The sequence below is a fragment of the Phalacrocorax aristotelis genome, chromosome 3 (assembly GCF_949628215.1).
Source record: "Phalacrocorax aristotelis chromosome 3, bGulAri2.1, whole genome shotgun sequence".
NCBI lineage: Eukaryota > Metazoa > Chordata > Aves > Suliformes > Phalacrocoracidae > Phalacrocorax > Phalacrocorax aristotelis.
This window is the reverse complement of record NC_134278.1, coordinates 16,693,772-16,715,169: the sequence shown is the minus strand read 5'-3', so window position 1 is coordinate 16,715,169 and position 21,398 is coordinate 16,693,772. Positions and strand designations below refer to the sequence as shown.

The window sequence follows — 21,398 nt, the reverse complement described above, 5'->3', positions numbered from 1 at the left end:
GCAAGAAACCAGAGCAGGTCAGGACAGGACCATACCCTCTAGGAGGAAATGGTGGTAAAATTAAAAGCTAGAAAGTCTTCACTGAAAACCCCAAACCAGAACAGATAGTTTAGATTAGTTTCAGCTCTTGAAAATTTGACATTTACATTGATAAATTCCTTTCTCTGTTGGAAAGTGTTTGAAGAGAAACAATTTTCCACCTCTCCTCTCCCCCTTCCTTCACAGCTGCTTTACTGACTGCCTTACTAGACAGTTACTCTTTTTTCAAATTACCTCTTTCTTTGAGAAATTCCTCTAATTTTATGGGGAGTGGTGGCCTTTTTGAAGGAAGAAGCTCTGCTTCCCCCGATCTTCAGAAGCAAGGGGAAATAATAAGTCCTGACTGACACAACAGGTCAATTACTTTTCTGCGATCAAGAGGAAGCACGTAAGTATCATTAGAGACCAAGACAGGCATCCACTGCTGGGCATTACTCCCTAGTAATTGCTTCAGTAGACATCATGAACACATCATGTAACTAGGGAAGCTAAGAGAGATCCTCTGGAAAAACAGTGGAGAGAAGGACCCACCTGCCTTGACTTTGGTTATTTCATCCTCTGGTACCCTCAGGTGCAGTGTTCTCTCTGCTGGGGTGTAAAATCTCCCTTGCTTTGCTCACGTTAAATACCCACCATATACTAACAGCCCTGCCCTCACATCTATCCAAAATGCCACCACTGAAGTCAACTTTCATTCCCACCACTCCAGGGAGGTCAAGTGTTTCCTGAATACCCAAAACAACCTCGTGCCTCATCTCTGCTCTGGAGAAGTCTCCATCTTCTTCCAGTTTCGACTGGAACCTCTCATGATTTGAGACTGACCACGAAAATGAGAGATTGTCTCCTTCGAATTCTCCTAAAATAACTTCCTCTAAACTTATCAATACTTCTAATTTCTTCCCTTAACTGGCTAAACTACAGATAATTTAGTGATAATAGTCTCCAACTACATGCACATGGGGGATATTACACACGATGTTCTTGCCCTTGTCTATACTTGTAAACTGAACAGCGTCAGGCCCCATCCTAAGTGCTGGAGCATGATCATCTATGCTCTGCTTCTAGTAATATTTAAATTGCAGCAATGTAGCTACCATGGCATTGTGCAAAACTGATTTGTTGTAACCTGTCTAAAATATCTCAGATAGAGGGTATTTATTTGCTGTGGAGATCTGTTTAAAATATTGCCTCATATTTTCAGTGCAAGTGTCATAGTCCCATTGGGCAATCTCCTGTTTACATCTGGGAAAGGAGAAAAACACAGTATCTATGATGGGAATGCTGCAAACTTCCCTTTTGATTCAGTTTACAAGAGTATCAGCAAAACCCTAATAGACAAGATAATTATTTTTCATTACATTCTCATTTGCATAAGATTCTTAAATCCTTCCAGGTAAGCACATGGTCCTTTATGACCCCTACTACATGCACTTCACTTAAGTTGCAATATTAAAAAGGTTACAATAAATAAGAATATATATTTACAGAAGAAATGTTGGTAAATAGAATGGACATAATACTCATTACTGAAGTCCAATGATATATAATCTGAATGCTTTTGAATGTTGAACCTTTTGTGTGATTGTACGTTAATGTAATTGTGCATGTGTGTAATTGTACATTGCACTTGTAGTAATGCAGTAGTAAGTTTCTTGAAAAAATAAAACATAACAACCCCACCCAAAACACTCAGACCCTTACTGAAGTAGAGCTAGCACAGCAGTACACACATACACAGAGCAGTATGAGTGGAATTCCTTTGCGTTAAAGCAGCATTCCCTCCTGCCTGTCGCCAGTGATGTGCACAGGAGTGCATGCCAGCTCTCCGAACTCCCACCGTGCACTTTGATGTCACAGCTCTCCACATCTCCAAGTTCATATAAATCCATTCTCCTCAAGACGTGCCTATACACAACCCATCTACTATTACCATTTTAGTGATGATTCTCAAATCTGTGCTGTATCTATACAAATTTGTACTATAGATCCTGATATTAATAGAAAAACTGTAGTGTAGAGATAGGCACCCCACAAGAAATAGCCAGATGTTAAAACAAGAGATAATAAGTAGGAGAGACCGAGCAGCTTTGGCAGAAACCGCTGTAGGGAAGGGAAGGGTGGTTCCAGGAATTAGGAGTATAAATTTTGATTAGGGCTGGGCTGGTATTTCCCACTTCAACTGCCTAGTATTCTCTTTAATGAGGAAATGGGATTTTCACTTTTGCCCCACTCAATGGAGAATTAAATGGGAACAAGGACTTGCCTTCATAGGTAAGCTGACCTAAAATGTCACTTGTAAAGCATGACCACAGTGGGAACAAGAGTGTTTTAAACTCATACCTGGTCTTCCTGTAAAATTATTGGACTTAAGCTCCAACTGAATGTAACTGTCAAAGGAAATGCAGCACTTCTCTACAATTATGTCTTTCAAACAGTAAGAGAAAAATTACTCCTTTCTGAACATGCTCAGGGTCGATCTTCACTCCTTGAACACGCACTGCGGCTAAAACACTAAGTAAACAAAGAACAGAAGATGAGATCCTGAAAAACGCTATCAGCAGACAGATACATTTCTGAATTTATACTAGTATGGATGATTTACAGACATTGCAGTTTTAATTCACTTGTACAAAAATCAGCTTACTTTACCTCTGCTGATACGTGAGCGTGCAAACTGTACTATGGGATGCTCACAAGTATCTCGTACGGAAATGCCACTTACAGTACAAATGCAGGAGAATGTGTGATATTATCCGTACACATTTTCCACTAGGCCTCACGTAGATCAAGGATCTGGGCCAAAATAAAAAACAAAGGAGGAAGTAATACTAAAATGCAGTTAAAACAAGCAGAGTCATCAGAGAGAGGAACGGGGCAGAGAATGCCTGAACTATAGGTGCGGGAACGGGTGTGGAAATTAGCAATACCCAAGTTTTATAGACAGAATGGCTTATATACCATGTCACAAGGTTTACAGTTATCCATCTACAGAGTTTTTAAAATGTGGGAATTCTTTTTCCTCTGGATGTGTAAACCACAAGCTCTGCTAAATCTGATCGTTTTCTGCGGGCAGTACTCTAAATTGTTCGTTTTGCTGACAGAATAGGACTAAATCGTCATATTCATCACAAAGAGTCAGTTGTTGAGTAAAATGGGCTTTGAAACACAGAGATAACAATCAGGAGCTGAAGTTTATTAATAGATTTATGTGCTTTCATTCAGCTTAAAAGCCCCATACTTCCCAAGATCAGACAAAATATATTAGCTATGGAAACAAGCCAAAAAAAGTATTTAATCTTTATGAAAGAGATAAAAAAAAATAAAACTAGTGAGTGATTCAGTTGAAGGATGGGACAAAGGGAGAAAATTACTCCAGTCAATTAATGCTGCATGCCTGTTCCTTATGCCCTACATCCAATCATAGAGTCATCAGGCTGGAGAGGTCCTCTGAAGTTCATTAATCCATTCCTCCTCCTCAAGGCAGGCTCCACTACGCCTGTGGGGTTCCTGCAGATGTTTAACCTGACATCGCAAGTCTTTCAGCGGACATTGCACAACCTCTCCAGGTAAGCTGTTGTACTGCTTCACTGTCCTTCTGCATCTGAAAGCTGGCCCTTTCTTCCTGGAATTCAAGCCTACTATTTGTTTTCCCATCTGGAAACATGGAGAACAGATACACAAGGCTGCTGCAAAGCAAGATGGAGTAATTTGAAAAGTGTTACACCCCCCCTCACAACTTTTCCTGAAGCTGGCAATCTCAAATCATACCTACTTTAAGCTCCATACATAAATGAATGTTAGGAGTATAAATATGCGTATATATATTTCACACACACTTGCTATTTATGCAGGGGAATATTTTAAATTGTATTTCACTATTTTGTTTGGATATTAAGAACCAGCAGTGTGGTACAGTAAATTCTTTCATTGTTTTGTATAAACTGATGGATGCTCGCCATTTCAGACAATTATACCAGCCACAGGAACACACTGTGTTTCTTGGCTTGGTAATAGCATTTTGGAAAGAACATTGCACAAATAGTTTTGGTTCAATGTTTGTTCAATGACTAATAGCGTGTATGAAGTAAACTACATTACTCGTGAAGTAAGAAAGTACTGAAGTGCAGGTGGTGCATCGGATCCAGGTCTTTTCTTTATCTTGCTAGTATTTCACTCGCATTTAATCACTACCTGTAAATTTATTTATAGGGAGTTTTTAAACTGGTTCTCACCACTAAATTCTCGTGTATGAAACACACCGGGTTTCCACGAGGCTACAGCATCTGGTCACTCTTACCTTAGAGTATGAGCCTTAAATGTCAAAAAGGATCCCAGCAGCTGCTCAGGTTTTAGGAATGGCAATACTGGATCAATACTGATTCATGCAGCACAGAAAATGAATTACTGTTGACTGAAAAAAAGCTGATGTAATCAGGCTGATACCAAAGATATGCCTGCTTTGGTTGCATTATATAGTTAATTTGTTAAAATGATGTTGAAGTAATACGTCAGCTTCCACTGAAACTCTCAAGTTTTCCCCCAGGCAGCTGTTCAAGGGCATTAACCTGCTTTATCAATCTCAAGAATCTAAACATGCTTCATGCCACGTCCCTACGTGGTACCTTAGCACTCTGCTACCTCTCCCCCACCTCACCAAGGGTTTGGCCGTCTGTGCCGAGAGCCAGCTCTGACAACAGTACAGCCAAACTAGGGACCAGACTGCTACGAGAACACCTGTGTGAGAAAGCTCTGCGCAGCCTTGCCAGAAGCCTGCCCTCACTTTGCTTGGGAGCTGCACCACGCTTAGTCCTCGCCTAAGCTATGTTGCACGTGTGTCCATGCCTGTCCAAGTACCTCACAGACCTGCTCGCTTCACTTTGGACCTGCCTTGTCATGATGGACTTTTCTGTCTGGTCTGTTGGTTGAACCTCACTGCTGTCACCCTACTGCTGCTCTTGTGTGGTAACTGCAGGACTGTGCCTCCTGTCGGGGCGGCCACTTCCCCTGCCTGCCTTGTCACCCTGAGCTCCCAGCCTGCTTTCCCTCTTACAGCTGCACACTCTTGCTGTTCCCTGATACCTCAAAAGCAAGGCTTGCAAGGAATCTTCATCCCTATTTCACTGAAAAGTTCTTGGGCTCAAATGCGTGCCAGGCAGCGTGGCACAGCCCACCAACTACAGCTCACCCGTGTTCCAGAGCTCCAGCGCCAGACACCATGAAGGGCCACGCCTCACTCTTAGCAAAATGCAAACATCTAACACTTCTGACCGAAGTGAGCAACATATAAAGAACACCGCCCTCTTTCAAACATCTAATAGTCAGATGAAAGCTAGGAAATCCACTTTTCTGGATATCACTGATTCTAACCAGCTGCTGGTTCATGGAAAAAAGTAGCGTGAGATTATATTAGTTCAACTAATTTCTGAATTTTAAAATTACATACCATTTTAGAGACATGCTGAGAATCCATCCGCCTGTATTAGAATGATGTGTGCTTCCTTCAGGAATACAGCCACAGCAGGAAAATACCTTTGGCACTGCAGACCTGTTTCTGGTTAATTCCTTCTGGTCCTTCAAAATCTGCATCAGCCACTGGTTATCTAGTAGAGCACAAATTCAGTTACAGCTAAGATGGAGACTGCACAGAGCTTTGCATCTTCTTCACCTTACACAAATGCCCTATTCCACCATGATCTCATGCAAGCCCTCGGTAATCCAGTCCACAAATGAAGAAACTGTTGAATGAAGAACCATCCACAAGGCAGGTGATCCGGGCCAAAGACAAGCAGACGCATTTACAAAGCAGTACAGTCTCCTTCCTTGAAGGGGCACATCACAACCAGTCAAGTTACGTACACTGCTCACAAATATTCAGATTCTTGAGCCAACTCTAATGTTCTCACTCGCAAATACTATTTGTGACCTCCAGTTTTCTAGGATTCTTCTCCGTAATGGCTAGTATCTACTACTTGCACTTCTATCTCTAATTAGCCCTATTCTAGCAAGATTATATAGAGTTTATGTACACTGCACACAAAAATACAGCACTCTTACAGGCAAAACCTGCAGTCCTTTGGAAACCCCAAACAGTAGGAACTATTATAGAGTACCTTCTAAACCACATAAGCTACTAAAAGTACATCAAACCTTTTTCCCAGTTTCCAAATTTGCTGAATATGCTATGCTATAATACTCAAATCACAGTCACCCTCCTAGCTTTACCGGCATCTCACTGGTTATGCCTGGTATATATTTAAACGCCATTTAAAGTGCATCCCAAATATCTTTCATGTGAAATAAATGGTGTGCTAAGAACAGTTTGCATGTGCCTTCTCTCTAACAATACAAAATATATTCCTTTAACCATACAGGCTCCAACCTAAATACATGATGAACATTATCATGAGGTACTCCCTAAGTACATGAAAAACAAAACATACAATGACCTAACCCCATGTCAGTCAGGGGAATCTCAAACCAGAAGGAATACACTCTTTTTTAAGCTGAAAATTAAGCATTTCAAACCCAGTTCACTACTATCCTGCATATGAACAAGGATTTTTTTTCCACTGCTCTTGACAGCTAACAAAATCATTGCTGAAATAAGGATGCCTTAAACCATAAATGCACACCTAGCTCTTGATCATACACAATGGGATTAAGGCCTACCATGAGAAGGAGGAAACTCCTCCAAATTCCTGTTCTTACAGTACCGGTTCTGTCCACCTAATCCCCAGTTCTCCCTGTATCAACCAGAATGGTGGCAAGTTTCCACCATTAATCTTTCCATGCTCAGTATAGCCATGTACGTGACGTGAACACACCTGAACACACCTGAATTGCATGCAGATAATTTCTAAGAGATAACACAATGCTCCAGGGGAAAGATGTTGCACTAGTACAAACTTTAACTTGTCATCCCACTTGGATTTCAAAGGGGTACATGCCCTGAAGCAACCACAACTGTATTACATTTTCTCAGTGGCTAAGAATTAATAATGGTACTTATTGATATGCAGCATGGGTGACACTGACGTTGGAATACTGGATAGTTCTGTGTTAAATAGAAAGCACGAGAAGCTTACGGACAATGCAGAAATTTGACAGCTAGAGGTAAAAAGTAGGTATTGAGAGACTCATCCTTCAGCTGAATGCAAGGACAGAGGTGATGATTACAATGTGTGTTTTCAAGATTAAAATACCGGGGCAAAGGCATTTTTAAATTAAAGGAAACAATGTATTTAAATACAGAAGCAAAGAATTAAAGCAGGTAAAATTAAATCAGGGAGAAGATAAATTTAACCATGTGACTGATTATTTCTACCATCTTTAAAAAAAAAAAAAAAGCATCAGACTGTGAGAAACCAATGTTTTTACTGAAATAACTGCAAAACTTCTACAGTAGTGTCCACGAGACCTGACCAGATTAATAACCTGTCTGGTTTATAAAGCAAAACACTTAAGAACCTCCAAGTCTCTTAAAAAGATTTACAGTGACATGGAGATTCACTGATTCTTCTTGGATCCAAAGTTCACAGTTTCTTGGATTTAGCAAAAAGAGAATTTAAAAACCTTTTAAAAAGCAATAAACAAAGCTCTTTCAGGATCAAAGGTAAAAATTTCTTTGTTTAAGTAGCGAACTACTTACCTAAATGATGGGTTTGCAAGATAAAAATCAAGAAGAGATGCTGTACCCTGGTTAGCAACAAGCATTCTGTTGCGAATCAAAAAGAAGACAGAAAAGAATTGATCATTTCCTTAACGTAGGTTCTAGTTTCTTAAGTTACCTAACTAAGCTAACTTTTTAAATAGGAGGCTACTGGCATGGCCTTAATGTGCCCATTATGTGAACATACACCACTTGATCTATGCTGAACCATAGCTGGCTTGCCAAAACGTATTAAACCTGGTCCTAAGGATTCTGAGTAAAGGCTATGTTCACTTAACTTAATAAGACTATCCTTCTGAGATTCTCCTTTGTACTCTGGTGTGGGCAAGAGAGGTTTCCTTAGAGAGTGACTTGGAGAAACCCAAATGAGGCATTCTCAATTGCGCTCATGACGACCATTTGTAACTCCTCCTGGCTACTATGGCAACGCAAGAATATAAAGCCAAAGTCAGTTTTTGAAAAACACAATTGTGTGTCATCCTTCAAGAACCATAAAAGAAAAATTTGTTGTGCCCTTGTAAAGGTAAGTTTTTAGTCAAAGTGACTTACTCTTCATCTTCTGCCTAAGCAGTCACAGATAAAAGATTCCAGAAAGCAAAACCCCACAGCTCTTAAGTTAAATAAAAGACAGGTAGCCTCATTGTATGCATAAATTCTTATACAGAAAACATCCAGGGTTACACAACAACCAGTTGCTGACGATTTCTGCACAAATACCATTCACACTGGAGTTCATAACACACCATACTTGTAGTGTCCTTTGGTCAATATTTTCATACACTTTTCAATAATTAACACAGGGTTTAGCAAGTTCTGGTTTTTGTATTCATCACTGAATCAAAATACAAATACATTGGTACTGTGTCCCAGTTTGAAAAAGTCCCTTTTTCAAATAAAAAAAAAGAGATAAAAGAAGTTTCTTAAAAAAATGACATAAATCAATGAAACAGTCGTCCTCTTCCACGTTTGCTCTTGAGATGACTAGCAGAACGCCTAAGAGCTTTCCTCTCTTGACGATGTTGTTTCTCAGCTTGCTGCTGTTTCCTTTGCTGCTCCGACTGGAATATTAAAACAAAAATAGACTCAGGTTCTTGTAAACTTACATACCACCTCACTGTTCAGGTATCTATATCTCAAGTCAGAATTCCATTAGGGAAATATGGAGATGTTACAATAAATGGTCCCATGCTATCTTTGTCTTATACTGTCCCTGCTGATTCTGGATATCCCTAGGCATTATCATTCCAAGTAATTCAGAGCAAACATTGAAGACAAAGATATCGAAAAAACAGTGAATAAAATAATGTATTTCAGATGAAAACCAACGTCTAACAATAAACAGTAAAATTAGACTCCGGTGTTTATGTTTTAATACCCTTAAGTAAGAGGAGCACAATTTGAGGCTATTTAATATCTATTTTGATTAACTAGTATTACCACATTTAATATTTGCACAAATGCATTTTAAAAAGACAGAACAATTAGTTAAATTTGCTGAAATACACAGGTTTTCTATAAAGTGTTCTTAGAAGTTCTTGAAAGTGTTTGATATGCTGCATGCAATTCTAGAAAGACTTTCCATGTGAAAATAACTTAATCTCTGCTCCTGTGGCACATGCTCTATTAATGCTTTTCCTCTTCATCAAAAACACACTGGAAGGTTTTCATTTACATACCACATAGATGAAATGGCTCCTACAGCCATAAACTATTTTCCTTGAAAGACTAAGGCTTGTCTTCAAGCTAAGCATAAACTGGAACTAAGTAGACCTAACTAGCCAAGCTCAGGCAACAGCCCATGCTATAAAATACTCCAGCAATTAGAACAATTTCAATGGCAGCACAGGATAAGTGCATTAACAGTGACAGAATTACTGGAAATGCAGCTGTATCTCCACTGCATCAAATTCTGGAATCAGCAGCATTCATACATCAGCCCATCCCTTCCTGAATGTCCCATTGAAGTACCATTTAAACTTGAGCTAGAGGTCTGCATGCATAGACAACATTTTGGCTGAGTTGAGATATGAACCAATTTACTAAATATAAGCAATAAGCCCATACCAGTATCAGGTTAATAAAAGCTAGTCGTCTTTAGATGTTGTTGAAATTTATTGACTCCTGTTTCCACTTAAGTAGAGAAACAAGAAGCCCACTATGTGAAAATGTAAATAGTTTCTCTGTCTCCAGACTTTGTCTGAAACAGTCCTGAGAAATCTTAATATGTTGACTGCTACTGTTAGTATACTAAAATTGAATTATCTGGATTTGCATTTGAAGCTTTGGTTTGTTTGGTTTTGTTTGGGTTTTTTGTGTTTGTTTTTTTTTTGTTTGTTTGTTTGTGTTTTAAATAAGTCCTCTATACCTCCCCAGTATGTAAGTACTTTGGAGTTTTAGAAACCCTGCTATTTTGTGATACGTATTTGCTGAGATAAAGCATGCTGAAATTGAAAAACACGATGCCACATTGTAGGAACAATACTAAAATACCCTGAAAACTAAACTGTGAAATATCAATGACAAACAATTACATCGCTAGATCTGTCAGCGGTTGCTGGGCATTTGGGAGGCTGCTAACATACCACAACCATAGCAGCCAAGTTCAGTCTCAATTCCACGACTTATAAGGCTGAGTGATACCAATCCATGGAAGCACAATTCTCTCCCCCATTAGATCTTTCTACCTACTCCTAAATACACCTGCACTTTAAGGAAAGGACATCACAAAGCAGAAGCTGATGATCAGAGTAACAGTAAAATCCCCCTTTTTTTGGCTTGCCAACTTCATCTCCATTTTCTGAAAAGGAGTGTCAAGACACAGCATACTGCATAGCGTGACTTCTTCCTAGCTCTCTCTGCTCAATTCCCTGGGACTTTAGAATATATACACAGGTTCTGTTTATTTGAGAGAGGACTTGTAAGTCTTATTTTGCTATTCTGTTGGTAGGAGAAAAAATCTCCACTGTAGATGCATTATTTTTCTTTGGGGAAAAAAAAAAAACCCCAAACTTTAAAAACATTTTTAATGCAAACGAGCACAACGTATATATTTCAATAAAGCAACACCAGTCAACTGTCATAAAAAAATCCATATACGCTAGCAGCAACATGATTTAAAAAAAAACATAAAGCTATAGTATGTCTGAAGGAGCCAAGCACAAATGGCATTCTGAACCACTGCTGTATCTGTTGTCTTTCACCTTACTCCCAAATCTTCACAAAACTTAGCAAAAGGTGATACTTCATTATTCACCACAAAATGCAAGACACCTCATGGCTTTGCGCTTTTCTAAGTTACAGCAACTGTAAAAAAAGACTGTGCTTTCAAAGCCCTGCAAAGCCCATTTAATTAGCTGCAATACCCTAACACATCAGTTACAGCAGTTGGTAACATCCCCAGAATGGTTATCCTACACAGCACTGCAGAGGAACCTGTGACTTATCCCACAGCCAACATATTTTAAATTCCAGCAATACAGGAATCAAAAACAGATGAAAAGGAACATCTGCAAACATACAATATAATCAGGTAAAACGAGTAAGGTAGAAATAGTCCAATAAATTTGGCTATTTAAAAACTTTTTTCAAGCATACCCAATGTGACAATCAAATAACTACTTAGCCATTCTTGTGACAGCACTTTTACTAGTGAGAATAATTTGACCACTGTTAAGAAGAAATTTATTATAGCAAAGAGGCTTACTTGAGGAAAACCAGTTTTAACTGAAGTACATTTTGTCAGCTCAGGTATCAATATGCGTCTTCAGCTTTTATAATGTGTCCTTTCCTCAGTTCTAAAGCAATTTTCTAACAAAAAAATCCCTAAGTCTCCTACAGCAGTAGCAGATGCACACATGCATTTAACTCTGCCAACACAATAAAGCAATCACCAGTCAGCAATCTGCAAAATTCCTTAGGATGGGAAATAAAAACCCTTTGGGAAAGGTAGATAGGCAGCAGCCAACTACACACGTCAAATGGAATTTGGCAAGTAGAACAGGACCAGAGCTCATTCTTGTGCTCTGTGTTACACAACTTCAGTAACAAAAGTGGTAAGGAGCTCTGCTTTTTTCATGCTGAGACCTAACAAAATCATCAACTAAGGGAAAGCCTGTCACCTACAGAATCCTGAGTCCGTTTGGACCTGCAGACCAAGATCGGATCAGTCCTGGCACAGAAGTCAGGTAAGGTCACAAGCTTCTGATTGTATGTCTGCAAATAAACTATTAGAAGATGGAAGCCCATACTTTCCACCGGAACACAAGATTTTATGAGTGCTGCCTGAGTTATAAGGGTATAAACACACAGAGCACTACCGGAGGCTTTCATTCTCTTGGCAAGAAGCAGAAGAGTTGGCAACTTATAAAGAAATGAAGAGGGACATTTGTTTGACGGTTTTAAAGTTCCTGTTCTTTCATGCAAAAACTAAAGTTACCTGTGTATTATCTTAAAAATTATATATATAGCTCACCTTCTTTAATTTGAATGTTGCCTGTTTGCTGCCTACTGTGGTATCAGACACATTGAGCGTGCCAAGTTTTTCTTCAAGCTTTAAACGATCTCCAAGAGTTTTCCTGCAGAAAATAATTAACATTAGTCTCTATTCTTGCCATCTTTTTACTATAATGAAGGATGATAATGCAGTCAAAACTAATCTCAATTTCTCCAAAACCTTGAAATGCCACAACTCTGAAAAATAAACATTCAGTAAACAGAAAAGGAACAAAGTTCAAATCATTCCCTCCAGCTATTGCTTTCAGTAGAAACATTTTTAAAATTTATGTAAAATTCCTTTTTTTTTCCTGCTACAAAGCAACTGGACTCTAGTGCAGAAAGAAACCACACCCTTCTATTGCTATAGTTTTCTATGAAATGTTAGAAGTAGTCAGGAATATGCAGCTGCAGTAATAGATACATACACAAATGAAAAAAATTAGAGCTAGATATACCCAGTTTTCTTGAAATCTTACCATTTCTGAATTGGAAACACTTTTGAGGGAAGGAAATAATCTAGAATATACGTCAGAATTAATTAATCGCTGAACAAATCACTTCACTGATAAACTACTTAGTCCAAATACAAATGACTGTTCAGACACTGAGCCCGTAACAGTCTAACGCAAGTAAGTTTTCTAAGGAAAAGAACAATGCAAACAAGTGAATGTCATAAATACAACAGACCCTGACCTCAGAGTGGAGCTCCACATGAGCATACGCCTTCAAGCACGTGGTGCTCATCAGTTACTTTCTGTAAGCAAGCTAGCTTGTACAGAGCCTCTCCCATAGGCACTGACCTCCAGCATTTCTACAGAGGAGGTAGCTGCTGTGGCTGAAACTGGTATTGCTTTCAGCTCTTCCCCCAATGGAAGTTAATGTCCCTACAAAACCAAAACACATGGACATGCCCCAGTTGCTCCTGGTTGTGAGCTGATACTTAATATCTCCCTTGCTCACTTCAGTAAGTTGGGTTGTAAACTGAACAGCTGAGGAGTGGAAATACACCTTGTTCCCCTCTAGCCTCCAGCACAGGGTGAAGCAGGCAGGGAGGGAGGGAGGGATGGTGCTGGCTTCATCCAGCCTCCCTAAAGGCACCCATGAGTCCTAACGTGGCTCGTCCTCCTTCTATCATGTCGGCCCTACAAGTAGGTAGTGCCACCTGACAATATGACACAGCTTGTATGACCAGACAAACTCACTCTGTGATGCGCTTAGAAAACATTCGCCTAACTGTAAATGAAATTAGTTTCTGCAATTTGAGATACAGCTATTGGTGCCCTATTAGATCTCTCTGAAGAGGTCTAAGAGACATTTTTTGTCCAAGTTTTAAAGCGGAGAATAAGTTGTCATAAAAATATAGATGATTAGCAGTCAAAGTCTATGGCATTTCTATGGATGAAGGGCTCATGGACTGTGGCCTATGCATGAAGTTTCTGAAGTCTGCTGAATTTTGGTTAATGAGCCATTTTATGTAACAAAGACTTTTCAGATTAACAATGAAAAATTACTGTCAAGAATTACTTTATTTCTCATGACTAGGTACTTTGATTGTATTTTTTTCTGTAGTATATTTTTCATCGAGTACATGTAAAAACTTGTTCCATCTGTGCGAATTGGGAAGACAAGCTAAGCCTTAGAGCTAACTATGGCAGAAGATCAGTCACTGACATCGTGGTGGGATTTCTACATTCAAGTGAAGTCCCATTTTTCTCCCCTTTGAAAGTGAACTGGAGAAATATGGCTACTACCCAGCAATTATTTAGCATGACTGCTTAGATACTGCTTCTGTCAGGAGAAAAATTAAAATGAGGAGATATTAGCAAAACTCTGTGGGGTTGCAATTTTACTGAATAATTGCAGGTATGGCTATATTTATCTGAAAACTTGCAGACCTCAAATGATATTGAATTGCACACACTGATACACAAACACTTAAACCAGCTAGGTTGTTTCGGTTGGTTGTTGTTGTTTTTTTTTTTATCATCCTCAACAAATTGATTCACAGGATACATTAACAGTGTTATTAAAAGCAAATTCCCCTGCCCTACAGTAAAGAAGAAAAACAAACAAATTGCTCAGGCACTACTTTTTTCCTCATTATAAAAGAACAGTTTTTCAGGACTTTTCCTGCTGTTTTACTTTAGCAATACCTAGGAATGTCAATTATGCTTTTTTTGGCTTTTGTTGACTTTCTTGACCACCTCTGAAGACATTTACATCAACTGTCATACTTTATGAAGCATGACTATTGTAGTTTTTAATTTTGACATGCTCTAACTTCAGTAACAAGCCTCTTAAAGCGACATCAAGAAAACCAAAAGAGCTCTTAGTACACTGATAAAAGCCTTTTCCTTTTATGGATTCCTTTTAAGTTACTATGTAAGGAACTTACACAGTAAGTAAGCAAAGCAAAGTTTTGCAAGTTTTCATGTATAAGCATAAGAGTGCAAAAGGGGAAAATGAAATGTAGATGGATTTGAGACAGGTACTTTTTACAACCATGAGTAAATTTTGCAGCTTTCCTGCACAAAGAAATGCGTAGACTGTTGGTCTATAAAGAAATTTATAGTATGCACCACTGCTTTAGAAGTTGGGCTTGTAGCCGTGCTGAGTCAGGAACATGTCAAAAGAAACACCCAGTTTTATATAAGTCATAAACTGTTTCCTCAGGTAGAACATTATACGATTAGAGAAAAAAAGAACACCTAGCCATTAAGTGCATAGTGAAGGTATTAAGGTACTTAATTATATTGGTCACAGACCATCATTCCATAACTTGGATAAATCAAATCAAAGACAAACATGCCAGCCTCACCAGATTGTACATGCCACTACAGTCTTTCCAATTTTCAGTGCATTACTTGAATTAATTCGTTTTTATGCTGACTACTTATCACTGAATAAGGCCAGCAGAAAACATATTTAGGTATTTTCTTCATAAAATTCTAATACGTAAAAATGCTTATTAATCAAACAAGTTCGCTCACAACACAGACTAAGTCATTATGAATTGTATCAGCTATATAAGAAACAGCTACCAGCTGTTAATTTCTAAGAATGTGAGGAATAACAAACTCCATACTAAGAACAATGCTTGGGTGAGCACAAACGGGATCAGTGAGTAGAGAGCTAATTGCTTAGACAAAAAAAAAAAATAATAGACAATTCAATGAGAGCAATTCAGAAAAACAGAAAGGATGTAACGCTGTCACATCGTTCTTTTTGTCATTCTGCTCTAACGTCAATTTTCTTTTTTTTTTTTTTAAAAAAACATTTTACAGTACAGCCCACCTGTGTGCCTACCACACAGAGGGTATCTAACCTAAACCCCTCTAATTATCTATCACACCTTGCAAAATATTCTGCAGAGAATTAGCAGCAACTTTTAAGACAGATTTTCTTTTCCCTAAAAGCAGTCTTTTAAAAGTCTTCCCATGGTTTAAGTCATCACAGATATGCCCCCATCCACTGGACAAGTCTGTGGTATGCGCTTTAATTTTCTCTGAGCCGAAGCAATTATTTTTCTCCCTCTACACCAAATGAAAGAATTTACTTTGTCTGTGTCACACTGTACTCATTTTTTCTAAATGTTTCTCTTCCTCACACCTGTCTTGACTTATTTACTTAATTTTCAGTATCCTTGTTCATATTTAAGCCTTCCATGTTTTGAACAAAATGTAATCTTAATACTTCAAATTGAGTGTCCTTGAGAATTTCCTTTAGAGGTCAGCAGCTGACTTTGTGTAAAAGAAATGTGTGAGTAAGCTGCAGCCATACTGCCTTTCAGCAAGTATTTCAATGGCAATGAGAATACAGTGCCATTTAACCACTGTCTCAGGCTCCTTTCAAGTCACTTGCTAACATGACTATAAATCCAAGTACAATGCAAAAATATCCTCAACCTACAATACTCTGTCAGTGGAGTGGATTTTCTCCTGACACAGAAGAAAAACTGACAAAAAGTAAAAAGTTACTTCATCTTCTGGAAGAAAGAAGAAAAACAATGAGGAGAAAGTCGATGGAGAAATCTAAGAAAGTTTGAGTCCAGAATGACTGGGTATATTCAATATAAAGAACAAAAAAATCCCTGTGTGAAAACACTTGCTGATAAAAAACAGCTAAGGAAACACAGGAATCAGTTCTGCAGTACTGCTATAAATCCCAATTTATAAAAACCACTACTACTGTTTAAAAAGGTCTTACAGGCACAACATGGAAATCATAGACTACTGGCTCAGTAATACTTAAAGACCATTTTACATGATAATTCCAGTTAAAAACTTGCACATTTAAGGGACAGGCTGAATTTTTATCAAATGTTTCTTCATATTTCTCCTGAAAGTTTCCATTATGAAACAACTAGGTTGTAGAGTCAGTCATTAGTGACAACAGCCCCATTATATATATTATTCACTTCCTTTTCTTTGACTGCATTATTTCATTCTAAGTAAAAACATAATAGCTATTATGAGATCCATTTAGCCCAGCAACTTGTTTCGAACATTAGTCAAAATTCTGCTCTGCATTCAGGGTGCTGCAAGAACTTTGAAGCTATTGTCTTTCAAGGTTTTAATATTAGTGTCTGCACTCCAAATAATAAAAGGCTATTAAATCTCATCTTCTCAAGGGCGCAACTCACCTCTGAAAAAAAAAAATACCAATGACATTTGCAAACATTAAGCATCCCAAAGCCAAGTCCTTTACTTTGACATGCTCTTTATAAAGTACCCAGTTGCTTCAGTTGATCATCAATTTAAGGAAATCCAAATTAAAAAAAGAAGTTTCATGTTTTGTATTGCAAAAAAGAAAAAAAGAAATAGTGAGACCTGACAATATAAGGACAGCACAGGTTTTTGGAAGTTTCTGGATGCCATAAAACATACCCAGACAAAACAATTTTTCTTTTACCACCTTAATCACAACAGTGACTAGTCATGCAGGATTCTACATCCTTTTAATGGGTCAGATTAAAAAAAAAAAATCCAGATTGTCAACCTCATACTGACACTGGTGAAGAATTACAACCAGTCTCACAGACATCAGCGTTGTTTTTTGTGACAGCCGCAGTTCACCAACACTGAGTAGTGGATCCCCAACTCTGGCTCAGAATATTAATCTGGTAGTCATCTCATTTGTGTTGTCTCTCTGCCATACTGCAAACATTATATTTGTTTAACTACAAAACAGAGCTTTCAACAACTATGTTGCTTTAAGTTACATCCCTGAATCACCAGATGTGACTTTACTAGTAAGTACTTCCAAGCCAAAATGCCACTGGCCTGCATTGTAGAGAAATACTTGAGAACTGTCCACCCCCAGCTATTAAAATAGGAACATTAGTCTTACTTCATTAATTTTTGTTTTTTGGCAGAGTCTTTGAAGCTTCTGAATTCCTCTCCTTCTTTAATCTCAAAAAACTGAGGTTTCAGTAATGTTTGCTGATCCTCCTTGAACCTTTCCTGCCGCTTTACTTTTTCCTCTTGGCGTAGAAGCTTGCGCTGTTTCCTGACCTCTTCAACCCAGCCTTTTTCATCATCTGAACTCTCAGAACTTTCTGCATCACTTGCTTTTCCTTCTGGTTCTTCCTCCTCTTCCTGAAAACAAAAATAGTATAAAATAAGAAATCATGAACTAATTTTCTTTTCAAACCATTCCTGCAATTAGAGTATGTGACAGCTTTTATACAGATACAGTTGAGGAGAACCTAAATTTGAACAAAAGCAGTAATGGCAAATGAAGCAGATGATATAATATTATAAACTTTTTTCACTTATTTTGTTTTTCAAACCTTTATTCATGTAGACACAATATTGTTCACGTCTAAAAACTAGGATAACATTACAAATTATAATTAATTACTTTTGCTGATAAGACATTTTTGCATTACCTCCATCCTTCCTTCCTTCTACAGTGAAAACTCTGAATGCTTGAAACAAAGAAAAAAACCTATGGATTTTTCCTAATCCAAATGGAAAATATTTTACCTGTTCTTGTGCTTCCAGTTCCTCTAGCATCTTTAGTTTTCTCTTTCTCTTCTCACTTATTTTAGAAACAAGTGGGTTAAGTAGCCTAAATTCTTCACTCTGCTCATCCACCTGGAAGTCTGGATTCTCAAACATGACCTTAAAACGATCATCTTTGAGCAGGCTGGGCAGATTCTGGAAAAGCAGCAAAGTACAAATGAGTTATAAAATTCTGAAACAGACATTGGTAAAGTAACACCTTTTTAATTAAACAAAGCTCAAAACCAGCATGTGAAATGCCAGTTGCTTTATCTTTCCAGGTCATATAAAAATCAAGATTTATGCTTATTGTATTTTATTATTTTCACAAAGATCAAATAAATATCATTCTAAACTACCTGTAAGCAAGACCGGGTTTTTTTTTTATGCACACTGTAGACACCCTAAATACACAATTACTAGTATTTTTGAATTAATGTTTCTCATACATTCAGCCAGCTTGTCTGGAGACGTGTTGATATCTATTGACTAATCAGCGCTACCTCCAAGGCAAATACCCTGCCTGACGGGGATGATTCTACAACATGTACAACAAATTATCACGGTAAACATGTCTTTATGCAATGCTACTACTGTTTTACTGTAAATACATAAGAGTAGGTGTTTTTATACATCTTATAAACACTTTTTCTTCACTGCCCGCACATACAGAATGGAAAAGGCAGTTTAATTCATGTCAAAGTAAGACGAATTCAGTGTAAATTATGTTACTGTTGAATTAGGAATAGTTCAAGCTACAATCAGCTTATGTGAATACCTGTTCTCGTAATTTTTAAAATCACTGAATACATAGTTTTTTATTTATAAATAGCTGATCTTTTAACGTTGACAAACTTACACCAGCTCATTCATCCCACCCCAGCATTAAATTTTCATTGTCACCTGAGAAGGGGGGTGGGGAGAAGATACAGGGAACAAGAAGTGTAAATTTCAAATGCAGAAACTGTTGCAAATGTGTGACTTGCAGTCACACAGCCAAAAATTACATTCAAAAGCCTAACATAAATTGCTCTTCATAAGACTAATGCCATTTCAGGAAAAAAAAACAGGACATACATTTTTATGTATACTGGTTTTAGTCCACTTAATAACACAGTCTATATATACTCCTAGACAAATCAACCCCTATGTACTGAACTCATATTTCCATCGCAACATGGCTTAGGCAGTCTGCATTTAAGGTTTTACCACCACCTACTTTTATAGTAGTTCATGCTTCCTACTAACTGTAACACATGATTTCATTAGATGCCACACGAAGCTAGTGCCTGCCTTTCATGAATGCCATATTCTTGTGAGAATGAGCACCTATGGAGTGCTACCTATAAAAAGCTCTCCCTCCCCCCAGTATTAAACATTAACTCTTGTTTTCCTTTAGCCTTCACTTAGGATAAAAACTGGATTATTTTCAACATCAGGAAGAATTCCTGTTGCGTAAGAGCAAATCATTTTGGCTATTTTATAAAATGTAGCTAAAAGTGTACACAAAGAAATGCAACTGGATCTTCAGTTTTAGAGATAACATCTATCTTGTCACGGTCACCACCAAAATACCAACAGATGCAAACAACAGGTCTTTTTAGAGCAACTTTGGTATTGACTCTGCATTTAGCTTGCTTCTGGAGTCCTACAAAGCCCACATTATCTTCACAGTGGTTATTTAGTAATTTTAAGCCTTTTTGGTGCTGCAGGTACAGTGAAGTCAACCTTAAAGCCACCTACTAGAATAAGCTATTTGAGAAACAGAAAGCAATGGAATTTTGAATCTGGCCAGATAACAATCAATCAAATAAAAACCCAAACAAAACCAAACAAAAAACAGACATCCCCCCCAAAAAATCAAAACAAAACCCACAAAATAAACCCCCGAGCTAGCAACAACAATAACAAAATAATCAATACTGCTAGCATTACTATTTCTGTGCTCCCAGTTAGAGAAGTCTCCAAAACAAAAGCTCACCTTCTGTCTCCTTTTCTTAGTAACCTGTTGCTCTTCTCCTTCTTCTTCAATCAGTTTGAGTGCAAGCTCTTTGTTGACTTTTGGAAGTTTCTAAACAGAGGAAAGCAATTAATCAGTAAATTACTCTTAAACGTGCAAAAAACTACATGCTTTACATTCCTAGGTGTGGTGAAGAGAGAATTCTTATTCATTTTTATAACTCTTGATGAAAAGCTCCTTGACTGGTTCCAAATATTTCTAGATACTAGTAAAGCAATAGCACTCAGAGGAAATTTACGCAGAACTTCTGTATCATTTTTTCCTTGTAATGCATCAGCTTCAGTACTTTAAAAGCAATTATTTCTCCTTGTATGTTGGGCAATTCAATCTAGAAAGCTCCTAGTTATAAACATAATACTACTTTCCAGAGTATTATGTTTTAATGGCTTAAGTCATTTAGCTTAATGACAGAAGTAGAAGCTGCAAGTTTTACCAGCGGGGTATCTGCTCAGGTGGCAAATGTGATGAGAGCTGTTCTTTTACAGTTTGGTATCTTTCTCTTTGTGGGAATCACATGCATGGGATTTTATGGTTCCGTTCAAAAAGTTCTAGAAATCACTTTGTGTTTCTGATTATAAGACAGAATCAAACCCAGAATCACTACATCCCAGAGATGCCCTTAAGAATGTCTTCTGGGAAAACTGTTCACTAAGAGTAAGTATACTAATTGTCTACAGGACTTACCTTTAGCTGAACTCTCTGTGCACGTGTTTCTTCTATCTTCTGCCTTATCTTCTCTCTTCTGTATTCTTCATAGGCAAAGGGGTTGGCCATCATTTTTGCCTTTGAACAAGCAGGAGGAAGTAAAAAGAAAATACCATTAATATAGGACACAGTTTGTTACTGGGGGGGATGACCAAACCAAAAAACCCACAAAAAAGAAAAACGCAACCCAAAGCCAACAAAAACCCAACATGCATATTTTATTGTTAAAAATAAAAGTTGACAAGGATCAGCCTTATTTACCTTATGATAAAGTCTTATGTCCATGAAAAAGCCATGCATGTATGCTCTGAGCAATGATGATCCAATGAGATGAGCAAGGCCTGGGAAAATAGTTACAGAGGATTTCAAAGAGCTTTCATACATAAAGAACTCCTATTCTAAGCTCGCCACTTCACTTAACCAATTCAAGACAAACAAGCACTGCCAACACAACCCATCAATCTAA

General features: G+C 37.9%; 1 protein-coding gene across 1 annotated transcript in view; it reads right to left on the bottom strand.

Moving 5' to 3' along the window:
* Window positions 1–8,348: 8,348 nt before the first annotated feature.
* NOL10 (nucleolar protein 10) overlaps window positions 8,349–21,398 on the bottom strand; it is a 53,414-nt gene continuing 40,364 nt past the window's right edge. The window contains exons 15-21 of the mRNA XM_075086825.1: window positions 21,194–21,273; window positions 20,912–21,010; window positions 20,189–20,278; window positions 18,190–18,363; window positions 17,552–17,799; window positions 12,180–12,282; window positions 8,349–8,766 (exon numbers count right to left, since the gene is read on the bottom strand). Coding sequence (XP_074942926.1) covers window positions 8,647–8,766; window positions 12,180–12,282; window positions 17,552–17,799; window positions 18,190–18,363; window positions 20,189–20,278; window positions 20,912–21,010; window positions 21,194–21,273 — 914 coding nt within the window. The 3' untranslated portion in view covers window positions 8,349–8,646. The remainder of the gene's footprint in view (window positions 8,767–12,179; window positions 12,283–17,551; window positions 17,800–18,189; window positions 18,364–20,188; window positions 20,279–20,911; window positions 21,011–21,193; window positions 21,274–21,398) is intronic.